The following is a 15058-nucleotide window of genomic DNA, read 5'->3' on the forward strand; positions in this document are numbered from 1 at the left end:
GTATGAACAATGTAAGGGCACTTTCTTTTAACTTCAAAATAACATCTTCAGTCTCTGTGAAGAATCTGCATCGTCTTTCTGTTTACCTTTATACATACCAATAGAAATTTTTAGCGCTTTTGTTTTTCTGCTTTCCCTTTCCCTTTCCATATCAATATCTTAGTAACACTTTCCTGGGTTTCGAACATTATCCTGTTGTCTGCCTTACTGCTCATTTTGACAGCATTGAGCTTTTTCCCCTGATCTAATGCGATCTTCAAATTATTAGCTACAACCACATCACTTTTCCAGGTAACCATTTGTGCCTTAGTGGAATAAATGTTTATTATTAATAAAGTGCTTTATTTTAAAATCTTGCTTAAACCTTTTTTTTGCAATTAAATGGTTTATAACAATTTAGAGATTCATAAATGTGTGTTTGGTTTTCTTCATTTATTATAGGTGCTACATGGTGAACAATATCTGGAACTGTACAAACCACTGCCTACTTCAGGTAACTACATGTTTTATAATGCAGAAGTTAATTCTAATCGAAGCATTGAAATACCACTGTTGTTCCAAAACCAAATAATCTGAAAATAGTTGCTTTTATTGAAAAACAAGTGTCAGTACAATAGCGTTGAGAGTCGATGGGGGAGAAACTGTTTGCTCATTCCAGAGGGTAGTAGTTTAAGCTATTCAGAGAAGCACCAAACGACAGATGATTTATTTCTATGTAGCAAATTGTTAAGTATCTGGCAATTATTACAAGGTGGCAGTAACTCAGAACTAAATTGGCTGTATACTTGGAAATTTAAAATTCGAAGGACTGGTGAGGTGGGACTAAGTAGCCAAGTCCTTTAAATAACAAGTTTGTGTGCAATAGGTTGAATGAATTTTGTTCTGTCATTAAATTAAGTCAGCTTTTCCAACCATGATTACGTTTAATGAACGTACCTTGTGCAAAATCCACAAATTACCTTGAAAAGGACAAATAGAAGCTAGTTTTAATTTGAGATTGAATTGTGTTACTAACAAGAAGATGTATAACAGCAAATAACTTGAAGTGTATTGTAGAGGTCATGGTCATCAACTTGCAACTACACTAAGCTGTGGAATTGCTTCTGTAAATCAGTTAATTTGTTTTTTAGAACCAAGAGAATAGTAATGTTGTAAACACTTAGCTGCCTTTCAAGGGAGAGAACCCATTGGATGTTTGGGCAACTTTTGATGGGGATCTTGAACATTGTGAATGATTCGTAAACACAGTGAAGTCAGAAAATCTAATCCCAACCAATCCCTTTTCCCCATGTAGAACAATTTAGGTTCTCGAACAACATAGAAACATAGAAAATAGATGCAGGAGTAGGCCATTCAGCCCTTCGAGCCTGCACCGCCATTCAATATGATCATGGCTGATCATCCAACTCAGTATCCTGTACCTGCCTTCTCTCCATACCCCCTGATCCCTTTAGCCACAAGGGCCACATCTAACTCCCTCTTAAATATAGCCAAAGAACTGGCCTCAACTACCTTCTGTGGCAGAGAGTTCGAGAGACTCACCACTCTCTGTGTGAAAAATGTTTTTCTCATCTCGGTCCTAAAGGATTTCCCCTTTATCCTTAAACTGTGACCCCTTGTCCTGGACTTCCCCAACATCGGGAACAATCTTCTTGCTTCTTGCATGTCCAACTCCCTAAGAATTTTGTAAGTTTCTATAAGATCCCCCCTCAATCTTCTAAATTCTAGCGAGTACTCAAATCCTTTTGCTATGAATGCTAACATACCATTCGCTTTTTTCACTGCCTGCTGCACCTGCATGCCTACTTTCAATGACTGGTGTACTATGACACCAAGGTCTCGTTGCATCTCCCCTTTTCCTAATCGGCCACCATTTAGATAATAGTCTGCTTTCCTGTTTTTGCCACCAAAATGCAAGTCAACTTGCAACCTCCTAGCATCCTACTCACAGCTAACACTGCCCCCCAGCTTCGTGTCATCCGCAAACTTGGAGATGTTGCATTCAATTCCATCGTCCAAATCATTAATATATATTGTAAATAGCTGGGGTCCCAGCACTGAGCCTTGCGGTACCCCACTAGTCACTGCCTGCCATTCTGAAAAGGACCCGTTTACTCCTACTCTTTGCTTCCTGTTTGCCAGCCAGTTCTCTATCCACATCAATACTGAACCCCCAATACCGTGTGCTTTAAGTTTGTATCTCTTATGTGGGACCTTGTCGAAAGCCTTCAGAAAGTCCAGATCCACATCCACTGGTTCTCCCTTATCTACATGCGATACAACCAAAGAATTAGGCCTTTGAAACCCTTGAGCATATTCTGAAATTTCACAGTTGGAGTAGTTGGTGATCTATCTCCATAAATCTGCCCATGTTTCTACTTCATATCTTTCGTAAGCCTCAGTCGATCGTTAATAATTGACCTGGAAATAATTGACATTTACAGAAACGATTTCGAAACTTCCTCATGTGGATTTTTTTCTTATCCACAACTAATCCGTTCCCAAACATATGCTTTTTACACTGTCAATTCTCTTTGCTTTCACAAATCTTTCTCTACAATTGAACATCTAATCCATGCATTCACAAAATCACATTTCACAGCATTCCTGCTCTGACAATCTATTACCTGCAGACCATTCGAAATGCCTCATCTCGCCTTTCAAAATGCTAAACTTCCTTCTTGCAAACTTTATCCTTGCTAAGCGATCCTGGCTTTTTATGTCCGTGAAAACTGGATTCATGTTTCTCATTCAAAACATTAACTTCCACCATTGAAACTCTGTGCACACCTTGATCCCCATCCCACTCCCACATCCTTTATTGCTTTTGCCCATTTTCTTTGCACAGCCTAAATTCTTGTGCAACAGTGTACTTACTTCCCAGTGTTGAGAAATGTTTAATTAAAAGCTGTGCAATTCACATTGCTGCTTATTAATACTGTGACTTAATTGAGCTGTTGTAAAGTGAAAGCGTTTTCGCAAACCAGCCTTGACGTTTTAGAGTTAAGAAGTTTAATTGTTTAATGCTAACTGTGTTGTAATTGGTAGGGACACTGAAATCAGAGAGCATCATTGCAGATATTCTTGATAAAGGATCTGGTGCTGTCATACTTCTAGATGGTGAGTCTTATGTCATTAACATTTTCACATTGAGTTTCATTGCAACTCTTATCTACTTAAAGCAATTTTTGTCAGGCTTTGGCATTTTTTTTTCTTTTAAGTTTGTTTGCTATTTCTTTCATTCTCGCAGTGTATAAAAGAACAAATGTATTGTCAATAATAAAAAAGGGATATTGGATGAAAATAGCAACACTGTTATATAATTCTGATCTAAACATGCTCCCCATGAAATTTGAACATTTATTTGAACATGTATTTGATTGTCTGTTTACTTTGGCGCTTTGCAATTGAGCATAGCACAGTGGCTCAACTAGTAAGTAGTGCTGCTGCATCACAATGCCAAGGCCCCTGGTTAAATCCTGACCGTGGGTTTTTGTCTGTGCGAAGTTTGCACATTTTCCCTGTGACCATAGAAACATAGAAACATAGAAATTAGGTGCAGGAGTAGGCCATTCGGCCCTTCGAGCCTGCACCGCCATTCAATATGATCATGGCTGATCATCCAACGCAGTATCCCGTACCTGCCTTCTCTCCATACCCTCTGATCCCCTTAGCCACAAGGGCCACATCTAACTCCCTCTTAAATATAGCCAATGAACTGGCCTCGACTACCCTCTGTGGCAGAGAGTTCCAGAGATTCACCACTCTCTGTGTGAAAAAAGTTCTTCTCATCTCGGTTTTAAAGGATTTCCCCCTTATCCTTAAGCTGTGACCCCTTGTCCTGGACTTCCCCAACATCGGGAGCAATCTTCCTGCATCAAGCCTGTCCAACCCCTTAAGAATTTTGTAAGTTTCTATAAGATCCCCTCTCAATCTCCTAAATTCTAGAGAGTATAAACCAAGTCTATCCAGTCTTTCTTCATAAGACAGTCCTGACATCCCAGGAAGGTCTGGTGAACCTTCTCTGCACTCCCTCTATGGCAATAATGTCCTTCCTCAGATTTGGAGACCAAAACTGTACGCAATACTCCAGGTGTGGTCTCACCAAGACCCTGTACAACTGCAGTAGAACCTCCCTGCTCCTATACTCAAATCCTTTTGCTATGAAAGCTAACATACCATTCGCTTTCTTCACTGCCTGCTGCACCTGCATGCCTACTTTCAATGACTGGTGTACCATGACACCCAGGTCTCGCTGCATCTCCCCTTTTCCTAGTCGGCCACCATTTAGATAATAGTCTGCTTTCCTGTTTTTGCCACCAAAATGGATAACCTCACATTTATCCACATTATACTGCATCAGCCAAACATTTGCCCACTCACCCAGCCTATCCAAGTCACCTTGCAGTCTCCTAGCATCCTCCTCACAGCTAACCCTGCCCCCCAGCTTAGTGTCATCCGCAAACTTGGAGATATTGCCTTCAAATCCCTCATCCAGATCATTAATATATATTGTAAATAGCTGGGGTCCCAGCACTGAGCCTTTTGTCATAATTTGTCATAAATCATCCTGCCAATTACGCAAATAATTTGAGTATTGCTGGGGAAATTGGTTCATTTGACCACGTGGGTTTCCTTCGGGTAGTCTGATTTTCTCCCGCATTCCAAAGACATGGATTTTGTTGGCTAATTGGCCTCTGTAAATAGGAGGGAATGTGAAAGTGGGATAACATTGAATGAGTGTGAATGTGTGGTTGACATGGACTCGGTGGGCTGAAGGGCTGTGTCTCTAAAGTAAACAAAACTTTTCATGGAGCAAAATGCAAAGGCAACCATATTTGGGTCAAATCGCATCACTTTGGAAATTTGATGAGCACTTCCAAATGTGAAATAATTTGAGTATTGCTGGGGAAATTGGTTCATTTGAGCATATCATTGAGCAGTCCTTTAGACAAATATGTTTTAAATAGTACTCTTGGAGCGGAACCAACGAACGCTAGTCCTACTGGTTACTCTCTAACCTTTAGGCTCCTCACCCCCTGTGCCGCAGTCCATTTACTGATCACAGAATGACCTGCTCAGGTCCTAACATCTCTTTCCTTTCCACTCCCCAGAACACAAAGGTGGTTTTGATCTCCAACTAGCAGAACTTGCCAATCTCTTCAGGCATCCACCTTCAGTGCCCCCAACCATGGGCACCAGAATTGGCATTCCCATAACCCTTTGACTGCTGAGCTTCACCTTTTCTTCCTCCTAACATTTGAGACCAAACTTTGGATCTGGATATGCAAAGGCAAATGTGAAAACAATTCAGTAGTACCTGAGTAGAAACAAGGAGCTGCAGACGCTGGTTTACAAGAAAAGACACAAAGTGCTGGAGTAACTCATGGGTCAGGCAGCATCCCTGGAGAACATGAATAGGTGATTTTTCAGGTCATGACACTTCAGATTGTAGAAAGGACGCCTATCCACATTCTCCAGAGATGCTGCCAGACCCGCTGAGTTACTCCAGCACTTTGTGTTTCTTTTTCAACACCACTTGCTGTGGTGGACCAGCAATCAAGCACATCATTCAGCAGCCATATAGTGAAATTTAATGTGTACATCATTCTGGATCGCCATCACCTTGTTTAGAAAGCAATAATTTCAAAAATACCAATACATTGCTGCAATTGGAAGGAAGAATATAGGTTATACCAGGAGGGTGCAGAATATTGTCTTGTTGAAGGGATTTGTCATAAATCATCCTGCCAATTACCAAATATCATTCTTGGTTCTTATTATTCTTATGTGTTTGGTAATTTGTTATAATTTGTATGTATTTTCTATCACATTACATTTACAGGAACTTGGCCCAGACTATACAAAGTTAACAGTAATACTGATTTTTTTTCTTCAGTTCATACTTACAATGAGAGAGACCTGGTCTGCTTTAACCAGTTCTCTTTATTTGTTGTTGGAGCTGGAGGCTTTGGTGGAAAGAGGACGTCTGATAAAGTTAAGGTATGCTAGTTTGAAGAATGTATTTTTGCAAATTCCCCTTGTCATTCCCCTCGCCAGACTATTTAACTGCAAGATTATGTATGTTCACACAAACCAGTCCAGGCAAGATGAATATGTAATTTAATTAAAATGTGGCGATGTCAAACATGGCATATTTCATAGTAACATTTAAAAGCTCATGTATTTTTAAATTTGATGGTTATTAAAATATAATATTCAATCTTAAATTCTAACAATAACATGTTATTAGTCTTGCGCTTAAATCTATGCTGCAGAAAGTGCTAGGGATGCAAAGGTATTTTTCTATAATTTAAGAACATTTCTAAGAATTTCAATCTTATTTTGTGTCACATGAACCTCTAATGTGTATTACTGAAAAAACCTTGCTCAACTTCTTCAACACCTCAGTCTAATCTGCAATCTGCTTTTTGTTGATATCTTACCCAGAATTTAGTCCTGGGTGGACCACAATTTACCCTAAAGCATACGACTGGCCCCATCATAATTATATTTACCTTGTCACATACTGGGCTAGAGTGTTTACGTTACTAGAATATCATTTGACCTTATTTTGAGTTTATCAGCATGGAAACAGGACATTTAGCCCAGCTTGCCCACGCCGACCAACCTGCCTGTGTTTGGCCCATATCCTTGTAAACCTATCCTATCCATGTACCTGTCAAAATATATTTTAAACGTTGTGATAGTACCTGCCTCAACTGCCCCCTCCGGCAGCTTGTTCCGTATACCCACCAACATTTGTGTTTTAAAAAATCAAAAAAAATCGTCCCTCGGGTTCCTGTTAAATCTTTCCCCCCTTACCTTAAACCTATGTCCTCTGGTTCTTGATTTTCCCTGCACTGGATGAAAGGCTCTGTGCATTTGCCCTTTGAATTCCTCTTTTGATCTTGTACAGATATGTGTTGAGATGTTGGGAAGAATAGAACACCACTCATCCTCCTGCACTAGGAATAAAGTCCTAGCACTTTTGAATAAAGTTCAAATACTCACGAAAGGGCCTTTGTCACTTGGGCGATTTTTCAGCGGACTGCCGGCGACTGTCAAGTTGACCGCACTCGCTGAAAAACCGGGAACTGGAACGGCGAGTGTCAGAGTGGAGCACACACACACACGCACAGACACAAACGCATCGCAAAGGCGGGGGCCAGGGAAAGTGGGGGAGCGCTGTCTGAAATTCACATGGTGCAAAGCCAAGGTGATACAGACACACACCGCGATGAACAGGAAGGTTAAGACGGCTAGCACAGTGTACGGTAAGTCCTTTAAGAGGGGAGGGGGGAAGGGGGGGAGAAGGAGTGGAAACACTTTTAAGAAGCCAGACAACTTTTTAATATGCCAGAGATACACAGCTGTGAAGTTCGACGGGCATTTAACATTACCGGTCGGTTCTCCTTGGTTCTGAAAACTCGTGCGTACGTTTTTTCCCCCCCAATGAACCAATGAAAATGCCCGGTCAGCAAAGGCGATTAACTAAGACTACCTACGACTACCTCGACTACCCATAACCACATGGAGACCCCACTTCAACTGCACCTACGACTACAAAAGTATCAATTTTCTCCATGGCGACCAATTTTTGGTCACAGAACATTTTTCAACATGTTAAAAAATTTGTGGCGACCATACTGCGGGAACTCCTCACAACCATGAAGGAGACTCACCAGAGACCACCAGCGAACATGTGGCGACCATGTGGTGATCATGTGGCGAGCACAGAGTCTCCTGCACTCGCCTAAAAAGTCGCCTAAGTGGGACAGGCCCATTACACAATAAGTCATTTACAGCAGCCAATTTAATCTATCAACCAATACCTCTTCAGGATGCAGGCGGGAACTTGAACTTCCATGTAGTCACAGAGAGACTATAAACTCCACAAAGACAGGAGGTCAGGGAGGAATGCAGGTCACTGGAGCTGTGTGACAAACCTAACTTGTTTTCTCTGGAATGTCAGAGGTTATGGGGAAGACCTGATAGAAATATATAAAATTATGATAGGAAAATATAGCCAGAACTTTTTTTCCAGAGTGGAAATGTCAAAGGCTAGAGGGAGTAGCTTTAAGGTGAGACGGGCATAATTTAAAGGAGATGTGCGGCATAAACTTTTAATCTAGAATGATGGGTACCTGGGACGTTCTGCCAGGGGTGGAAGTTGACAGAGTGATAGAGGCATTTAAAAGGCTTTTATAGATAGACACTTGGAAATGCAGGGAACGGAGGAATATTAATCAGACAGAGAGAAGTTTAATTTGGTATCATGTGTGGCATGGATATTGTGGGTCGTAAGACCTGTTCCTCTGCTGTACATTTCTATGTTCTATTTCACAAAATTCATATTGTATGACAGTCAGTCATTTATTGGTTTACCATTGAACATATTGTTTATTTTTTGAGTACGTTAATAATATAAGTGTTTTGTTTTGTCCAGGTTACTGTGAATCCTCCCAGTAGACCCCCTGATGCCACAATGACTGATGTAACTAGTACAAACCAGGTATATCTTTCTTGGTTATGCCAGTTTTTATGAGCTTCCTTTCAATAGAAAATCTATTTTTGCAAACCTAACTTGGATGAATTCAAAATACTAATTTAATTTTATAACAATGCACTATATACTTCCAGTTCATTATTTTTTGATAATATCCTTGAATTACTGATATACCATATTATAGCTGTAGATGTCAGCAAAATAAATATGGAGCATGTGTGCAGTTCCTGGCAGGGTTTAAAAATGTTGCTAACTGGATGCAATTAATGAGTTTATTTTATGTGAAAGATAGATCAGGATGACTTGCATTTGTTTTTCTGTAAGCTCGAGGTAATTTAGAAAATGAAGGACTCGGAAGATTATCTCAATTAATTGAACAAAAGGAAATCTATCCTTTAGCAATATTATCTGTTCCACAATAACTCGTTACTTTTCACCCACCTTATACTGTGTGCTTGGAATTTTTTTATTAAACCAGAAACATTCCTATGGTGTTGCACTGACCGTTTATACAACAGGTCATTGATGCAAAGGAGCTTTGGACTTAGATTGGCATCAAGGACCATTGGACCAAAGGGAAAATAGTCCAGTGTTTGGGGTCATGCCTCTTATAAAGGAAGATGACTGTGGTTGTTGGAGGCCATCATTTCAGCCCCAGGGCATCACCACAGGAGTTCCTTTGGGTAGTTTCTTGACCCAGCCATCTTCAGCTTTTTCTTCTATAATCTTCCTTCTATCATGAGATAAGAAGTATAAATATTTGCTGATAGACAATAGACAATAGGTGCAGGAGTAGGCCATTTGGCCCTTCGAGCCAGCACCGCCATTCAATGTGATGCAGGGAGGGAGCAGGGAGGTTCTACTGCAGTTGTACAGGGTCTTGGTGAGACCACACCTGGAGTATTGCGTACAGTTTTGGTCTCCAAATCTGAGGAAGGACATTATTGCCATAGAGGGAGTGCAGAGAAGGTTCACCAGACTGATTCCTGGGATGTCAGGACTGTCTTATGAAGAAAGACTGGATAGACTTGGTTTATACTCTCTAGAATTTAGGAGATTGAGAGGGAATCTTATAGAAACTTACAAAATTCTTAAGGGGTTGGACAGGCTAGATGCAGGAAGATTGTTCCCGATGTTGGGGAAGTCCAGGACAAGGGGTCACAGCTTAAGGATAAGGGGGAAATCCTTTAGGACCGAGATGAGGAAAACTTTTTTCACACAGAGAGTGGTGAATCTCTGGAACTCTCTGCCACAGAAGGTAGTTGAGGCCAGTTCATTGGCTATATTTAAGAGGGAGTTAGATGTGGCCCTTGTGGCTAAGGGGATCAGAGGGTATGGAGAGAAGGCAGGTACGGGATACTGAGTTGGATGATCAGCCATGATCATATTGAATGGCGGTGCAGGCTCGAAGGGCCGAATGGCCTACTCCTGCACCTAATTTCTATGTTTCTATGTGATCACAGAAAACAGTTTAAGTACAGGTCAAGGACAGGCAGACTTGACTCAGAACTGCTGTAGCTTTGGGAGCAACAACAGCAGGAGATTAGCAAGAGATACGACTGATTGGCTCTAGCCCAAGTGGGAGGAGAGAAGTGAAAACAGTTTAAGTACAGGTCAAGGACAGGCAGACTTGACTCAGAACTGCTGTAGCTTTGGGAGCAACAACAGCAGCAGGAGGTTAGCAAGAGATACGACTGATTGGCTCTAGCCCAAGTGGGAGGCGAGAAGTTTGTAAATTGGTAAATCAGGCAATTTATCAGTCAATTTAAGTAAGACTGCTCTTAGGGAGCGGCAGTGAGTGAGCGGCCTTGTGAGTGAAGTGCCCTGTGAGAAAAGTGTGAGTCTTTGGCTCGAGAGTCTTCGGAGAGGAGGCTGAGGAGAGGAGACTACGCAAAACACTGCAGAGGGAGAGACGAAAGAAGAAGATGTCAGGCAAGCTGATTCAGTGTGATGCTTGCAGTATGTGGGAGGTCAAGGACACCGCTGGTGCCTCTGGCTGTTACAAATGCGAAAAGTGCATCCAGGTAGAGCTCCTGAAGGGCCGTGTTGGGGAACTGGAGAAGCAAGTGGATGACCTCCGGTTCGTCCGAGAAACGGAGTCGTTCCTTGACAAGCCCTACAGTACGATTGTTACACCTAAGGTACTGGAAGAGAGAAGGTGGGAGACAGTGAGAACGGGAGGGAAGCATGGAATGCCAACGTCCCCGGGGGTTGTACCTCTTGTGAACAGGTTCACCCACTTAGAAGCTGTCGGGACAGAAGAGGTGTGTACACTGGGCGGCGGACTGGCTTGTGATGCGAATAGGGCTGTTGAGCCAAAACCAAAAAGGCCTAAGGCAGGCAAGGCCAATGTAGTGGGAGACTCCATTGTGAGAGGTACGGACAGGGGTTTCTGCGGCAACAGACGGGATGCGAGGATGGTGTGCTGCCTTCCTGGTGCCAGGATCCAGGATGTCACGGACAGAGTGCAGAAAATCCTCAAGGGCGAAGGTGAACATCCGGAAGTGGTAGTGCATGTCGGCACAAACGATGTCGGAAAGAAGGGGATGAATATTCTGCAGCGTGACTTTGGAGAGCTCGGAAAAATGCTGAAAAGCAGGACCTCCAGGGTTGTTATCTCCGGTTTGCTTCCAGTTCCTCGTGCTGGCGAGAGCAGGAACAGGGAGATACGGGACCTGAACGTGTGGCTGAGGAACTGGTGCACGGGGCAGGGATTTAGATTCTTAGATCACTGGGATCTGTTTTGGGGTAAGGGGGAACTGTACAAAAGGGACGGATTGCATCTTAACAGGTGTGGGACCAGCATTCTGGCAGGCAGGTTTGCCACTGCTACACGGGTGGTTTTAAACTGAATAAGGGGGGTGGGGTGTCGAATGGGCTAGTGGAGGATGGAGTTAAAGGGAAAGGGTTTCTTAAATGTGTGAGCGTAGAGACAGAGGGGTGTAAAATGAGGGTAGAAGCAATAGGTAGCAAGGTGAAAAGTAAAAGTGGCAGGCCGGAAAATCCAGGGCAAAAATCAAAAAGGGCCACTTTTCAACAAAATTGTATAAGGGGTAAGAGTGTTGTAAAAACAAGCCTGAAGGCTTTGTGTCTCAATGCAAGGAGCATTCGTAATAAGGTGGATGAGTTGAATGTGCAGATAGCTATTAATGACTATGATATAGTTGGGATCACGGAGACATGGCTCCAGGGTGACCAAGGCTGGGAGCTGAACATCCAGGGATATTCAATATTCAGGAGGGATAGAGAGAAAGGAAAAGGAGGTGGGGTAGCGTTGCTGATTAGAGAGGAGATTAATGCAATGGAAAGGAAGGACATTAGTTTGCAGGATGTGGAATCGGTATGGGTAGAGCTGCGAAACACTAAGGGGCAGAAAACGCTGGTGGGTGTTGTGTACAGGCCACCTAACAGTAGTAGTGAAGTTGGAGATGGTATCAAACAGGAAATTAGAAATGCGTGCGACAAAGGCAAAACCGTTATAATGGGTGACTTCAATCTACATATAGATTGGGTGAATCAAATTGGCAGGGGTGCTGAGGAAGAGGATTTTTTGGAATGTATGCGGGATAGTTATCTAAATCAACATGTAGAGGAACCAACGAGAGAGCAGGCTATTTTAGACTGGGTATTGAGTAATGAGGAAGGGTTAGTTAGCAGTCTTGTTGTACGTGCCCCCTTGGGCAAGAGTGACCATAATATGGTTGAGTTCTTCATTAGGATGGAGAGTGACATTGTTAATTCAGAAACAATGGTTCTGAACTTAAAGAAAGGTAACTTTGAGGGTATGAGACGTGAATTGGCCAAGATTGACTGGCAATTAATTCTAAAAGGGTTGACGGTGGATATGCAATGGAAGACATTTAAAGACTGCATGGATGAACTACAAAAATTGTTCATCCCAGTTTGGCAAAAGAATAAATCAGGGAAGGTAGTGCATCCGTGGATAACAAGGGAAATCAGGGATAGTATCAAAGCGAAGGATGATGCGTACAAATTAGCCAGAAAAAGCAGCATACCGGAGGACTGGGAGAAATTCAGAGACCAGCAGAGGAGGACAAAGGGCTTAATTAGGAAAGGAAAAATAGATTATGAAAGAAAACTGGCAGGGAACATAAAAACTGACTGCAAAAGTTTTTATAGATATGTGAAAAGAAAGAGATTAGTTAAAACAAATGTAGGTCCCTTGCAGTCAGAAACGGGTGAGTTGATCATGGGGAACAAGGATATGGCGGACCAATTGAATAACTACTTTGGTTCCGTCTTCACTAAGGAAGACATAAATAATCTGCCAGAAATAGCAGGGGACCGCGGGTCAAAGGAGTTGGAGGAATTGAGTGAAATCCAGGTTAGCCGGGAAGTGGTGTTGGGTAAATTAAATGGATTAAAGGCCGATAAATCCCCAGGGCCAGATAGGCTGCATCCCAGAGTACTTAAGGAAGTAGCTCCAGAAATAGTGGATGCATTAGTAATAATCTTTCAAAACTCTTTAGATTCTGGAGTAGTTCCTGAGGATTGGCGGGTAGCAAACGTAACCCCACTTTTTAAGAAGGGAGGGAGAGAGAAAACGGGGAATTACAGACCAGTTAGTCTAACATCGGTAGTGGGGAAACTGCTAGAGTCTGTTATTAAAGATGGGATAGCAGCACATTTGGAAAGTGGTGAAATCATTGGACAAAGTCAGCATGGATTTACAAAAGGTAAATCATGTCTGACGAATCTTATAGAATTTTTCGAGGATGTAACTAGTAGCGTGGATAGGGGAGAACCAGTGGATGTGGTGTATCTGGACTTCCAGAAGGCTTTCGACAAGGTCCCACATAAGAGATTAGTTTACAAACTTAAAGCACACGGCATTGGGGGTTCAGTATTGATGTGGTTAGAGAACTGGCTGGCAAACAGGAAGCAAAGAGTAGGAGTAAACGGGTCCTTTTCACAATGGCAGGCAGTGACTAGTGGGGTACCGCAAGGCTCAGTGCTGGGACCCCAGCTATTTACAATATATATTAATGATCTGGATGAGGGAATTGAAGGCAATATCTCCAAGTTTGCGGATGACACGAAGCTGGGGGGCAGTGTTAGCTGTGAGGAGGATGCTAGGAGACTGCAAGGTGACTTGGATAGGCTGGGTGAGTGGGCAAATGTTTGGCAGATGCAGTATAATGTGGATAAATGTGAGGTTATCCATTTTGGTGGCAAAAACAGGAAAGCAGACTATTATCTAAATGGTGGCCGACTAGGAAAAGGGGAGATGCAGCGAGACCTGGGTGTCATGGTACACCAGTCATTGAAAGTGGGCATGCAGGTGCAGCAGGCAGTGAAGAAAGCGAATGGTATGTTAGCTTTCATAGCAAAAGGATTTGAGTATAGGAGCAGGGAGGTTCTACTGCAGTTGTACAGGGTCTTGGTGAGACCACACCTGGAGTATTGCGTACAGTTTTGGTCTCCAAATCTGAGGAAGGACATTATTGCCATAGAGGGAGTGCAGAGAAGGTTCACCAGACTGATTCATGGGATGTCAGGACTGTCTTATGAAGAAAGACTGGATAGACTTGGTTTATACTCTCTAGAATTTAGGAGATTGAGAGGGGATCTTATAGAAACTTACAAAATTCTTAAGGGGTTGGACAGGCTAGATGCAGGAAGATTGCTCCCGATGTTGGGGAAGTCCAGGACAAGGGGTCACAGCTTAAGGATAAGGGGGAAATCCTTTAAAACCGAGATGAGAAGAACTTTTTTCACACAGAGAGTGGTGAATCTCTGGAACTCCCTGCCACAGAGGGTAGTCGAGGCCAGTTCATTGGCTATATTTAAGAGGGAGTTAGATGTGGCCCTTGTGGCTAAGGGGATCAGAGGGTATGGAGAGAAGGCAGGTACGGGATACTGAGTTGGATGATCAGCCATGATCATATTGATTGGCGGTGCAGGCTCGAAGGGCAGAATGGCCTACTCCTGCACCTAATTTCTATGTTTCTATGTTTCTATCATGGCTGATCATCCCCAATCAGTACCCCGTTCCTGCCTTCTCCCCTATATCCCCTGACTCCGCTATTTTTAAGAGCCCTATCTAGCTCTCTCTTGAAAGCATCCAGAGAACCGTCCTCCACCGCCCTCTGAGGCAGAGAATTCCATAGACTCACTGCTCTGTGAGAAAAAGTGTTTCCTCGTCTCCGTCCTAAATGGCTTACTCCTTATTCTTAAACTGTGGCCCCTGGTTCTGGACTCCCCCAACATCGGGAACATCTTTCCTGCCTCTAGCGTGTCCAAACCCTTAACAATCTTATATGTTTCAATGAGATTTCCTCTCATCCTTCTAAACTCCAGAGTGTACAAGCCCAGCTGCTCCATTCTCTCAGCATATGACAGTCCCGCCATCCCGGGAATTAACCTTGTAAACCTACGCTGCACTCCCTCAATAGCAAGAATATCCTTCCTCACATTAGCGGACCAAAACTGCACACAATAAACTGCACGGTCTCACTAGGGCTCTGTACAACTGCAGAAGGGCCTCTTTGCTCCTATATTCGATTCCTCTTGTTATAAAGGCCAACA

At 42.8% G+C, this 15058-nt stretch overlaps 1 protein-coding gene across 1 annotated transcript in view; it reads left to right on the forward strand.

The window, feature by feature from the left end:
• hsd17b4 (hydroxysteroid 17-beta dehydrogenase 4) overlaps positions 1-15058 on the forward strand; it is a 109806-nt gene that overhangs the window by 44551 nt on the left and 50197 nt on the right. Inside the window, exons 14-17 of the mRNA XM_033017485.1 lie at positions 442-493; positions 3049-3120; positions 5900-6003; positions 8450-8515. Of these exons, the coding sequence (XP_032873376.1) occupies positions 442-493; positions 3049-3120; positions 5900-6003; positions 8450-8515 (294 nt within the window). The remainder of the gene's footprint in view (positions 1-441; positions 494-3048; positions 3121-5899; positions 6004-8449; positions 8516-15058) is intronic.

Source organism: Amblyraja radiata, chromosome 3 (assembly GCF_010909765.2).
Source record: "Amblyraja radiata isolate CabotCenter1 chromosome 3, sAmbRad1.1.pri, whole genome shotgun sequence".
Taxonomy (NCBI): Eukaryota; Metazoa; Chordata; class Chondrichthyes; order Rajiformes; family Rajidae; genus Amblyraja; species Amblyraja radiata.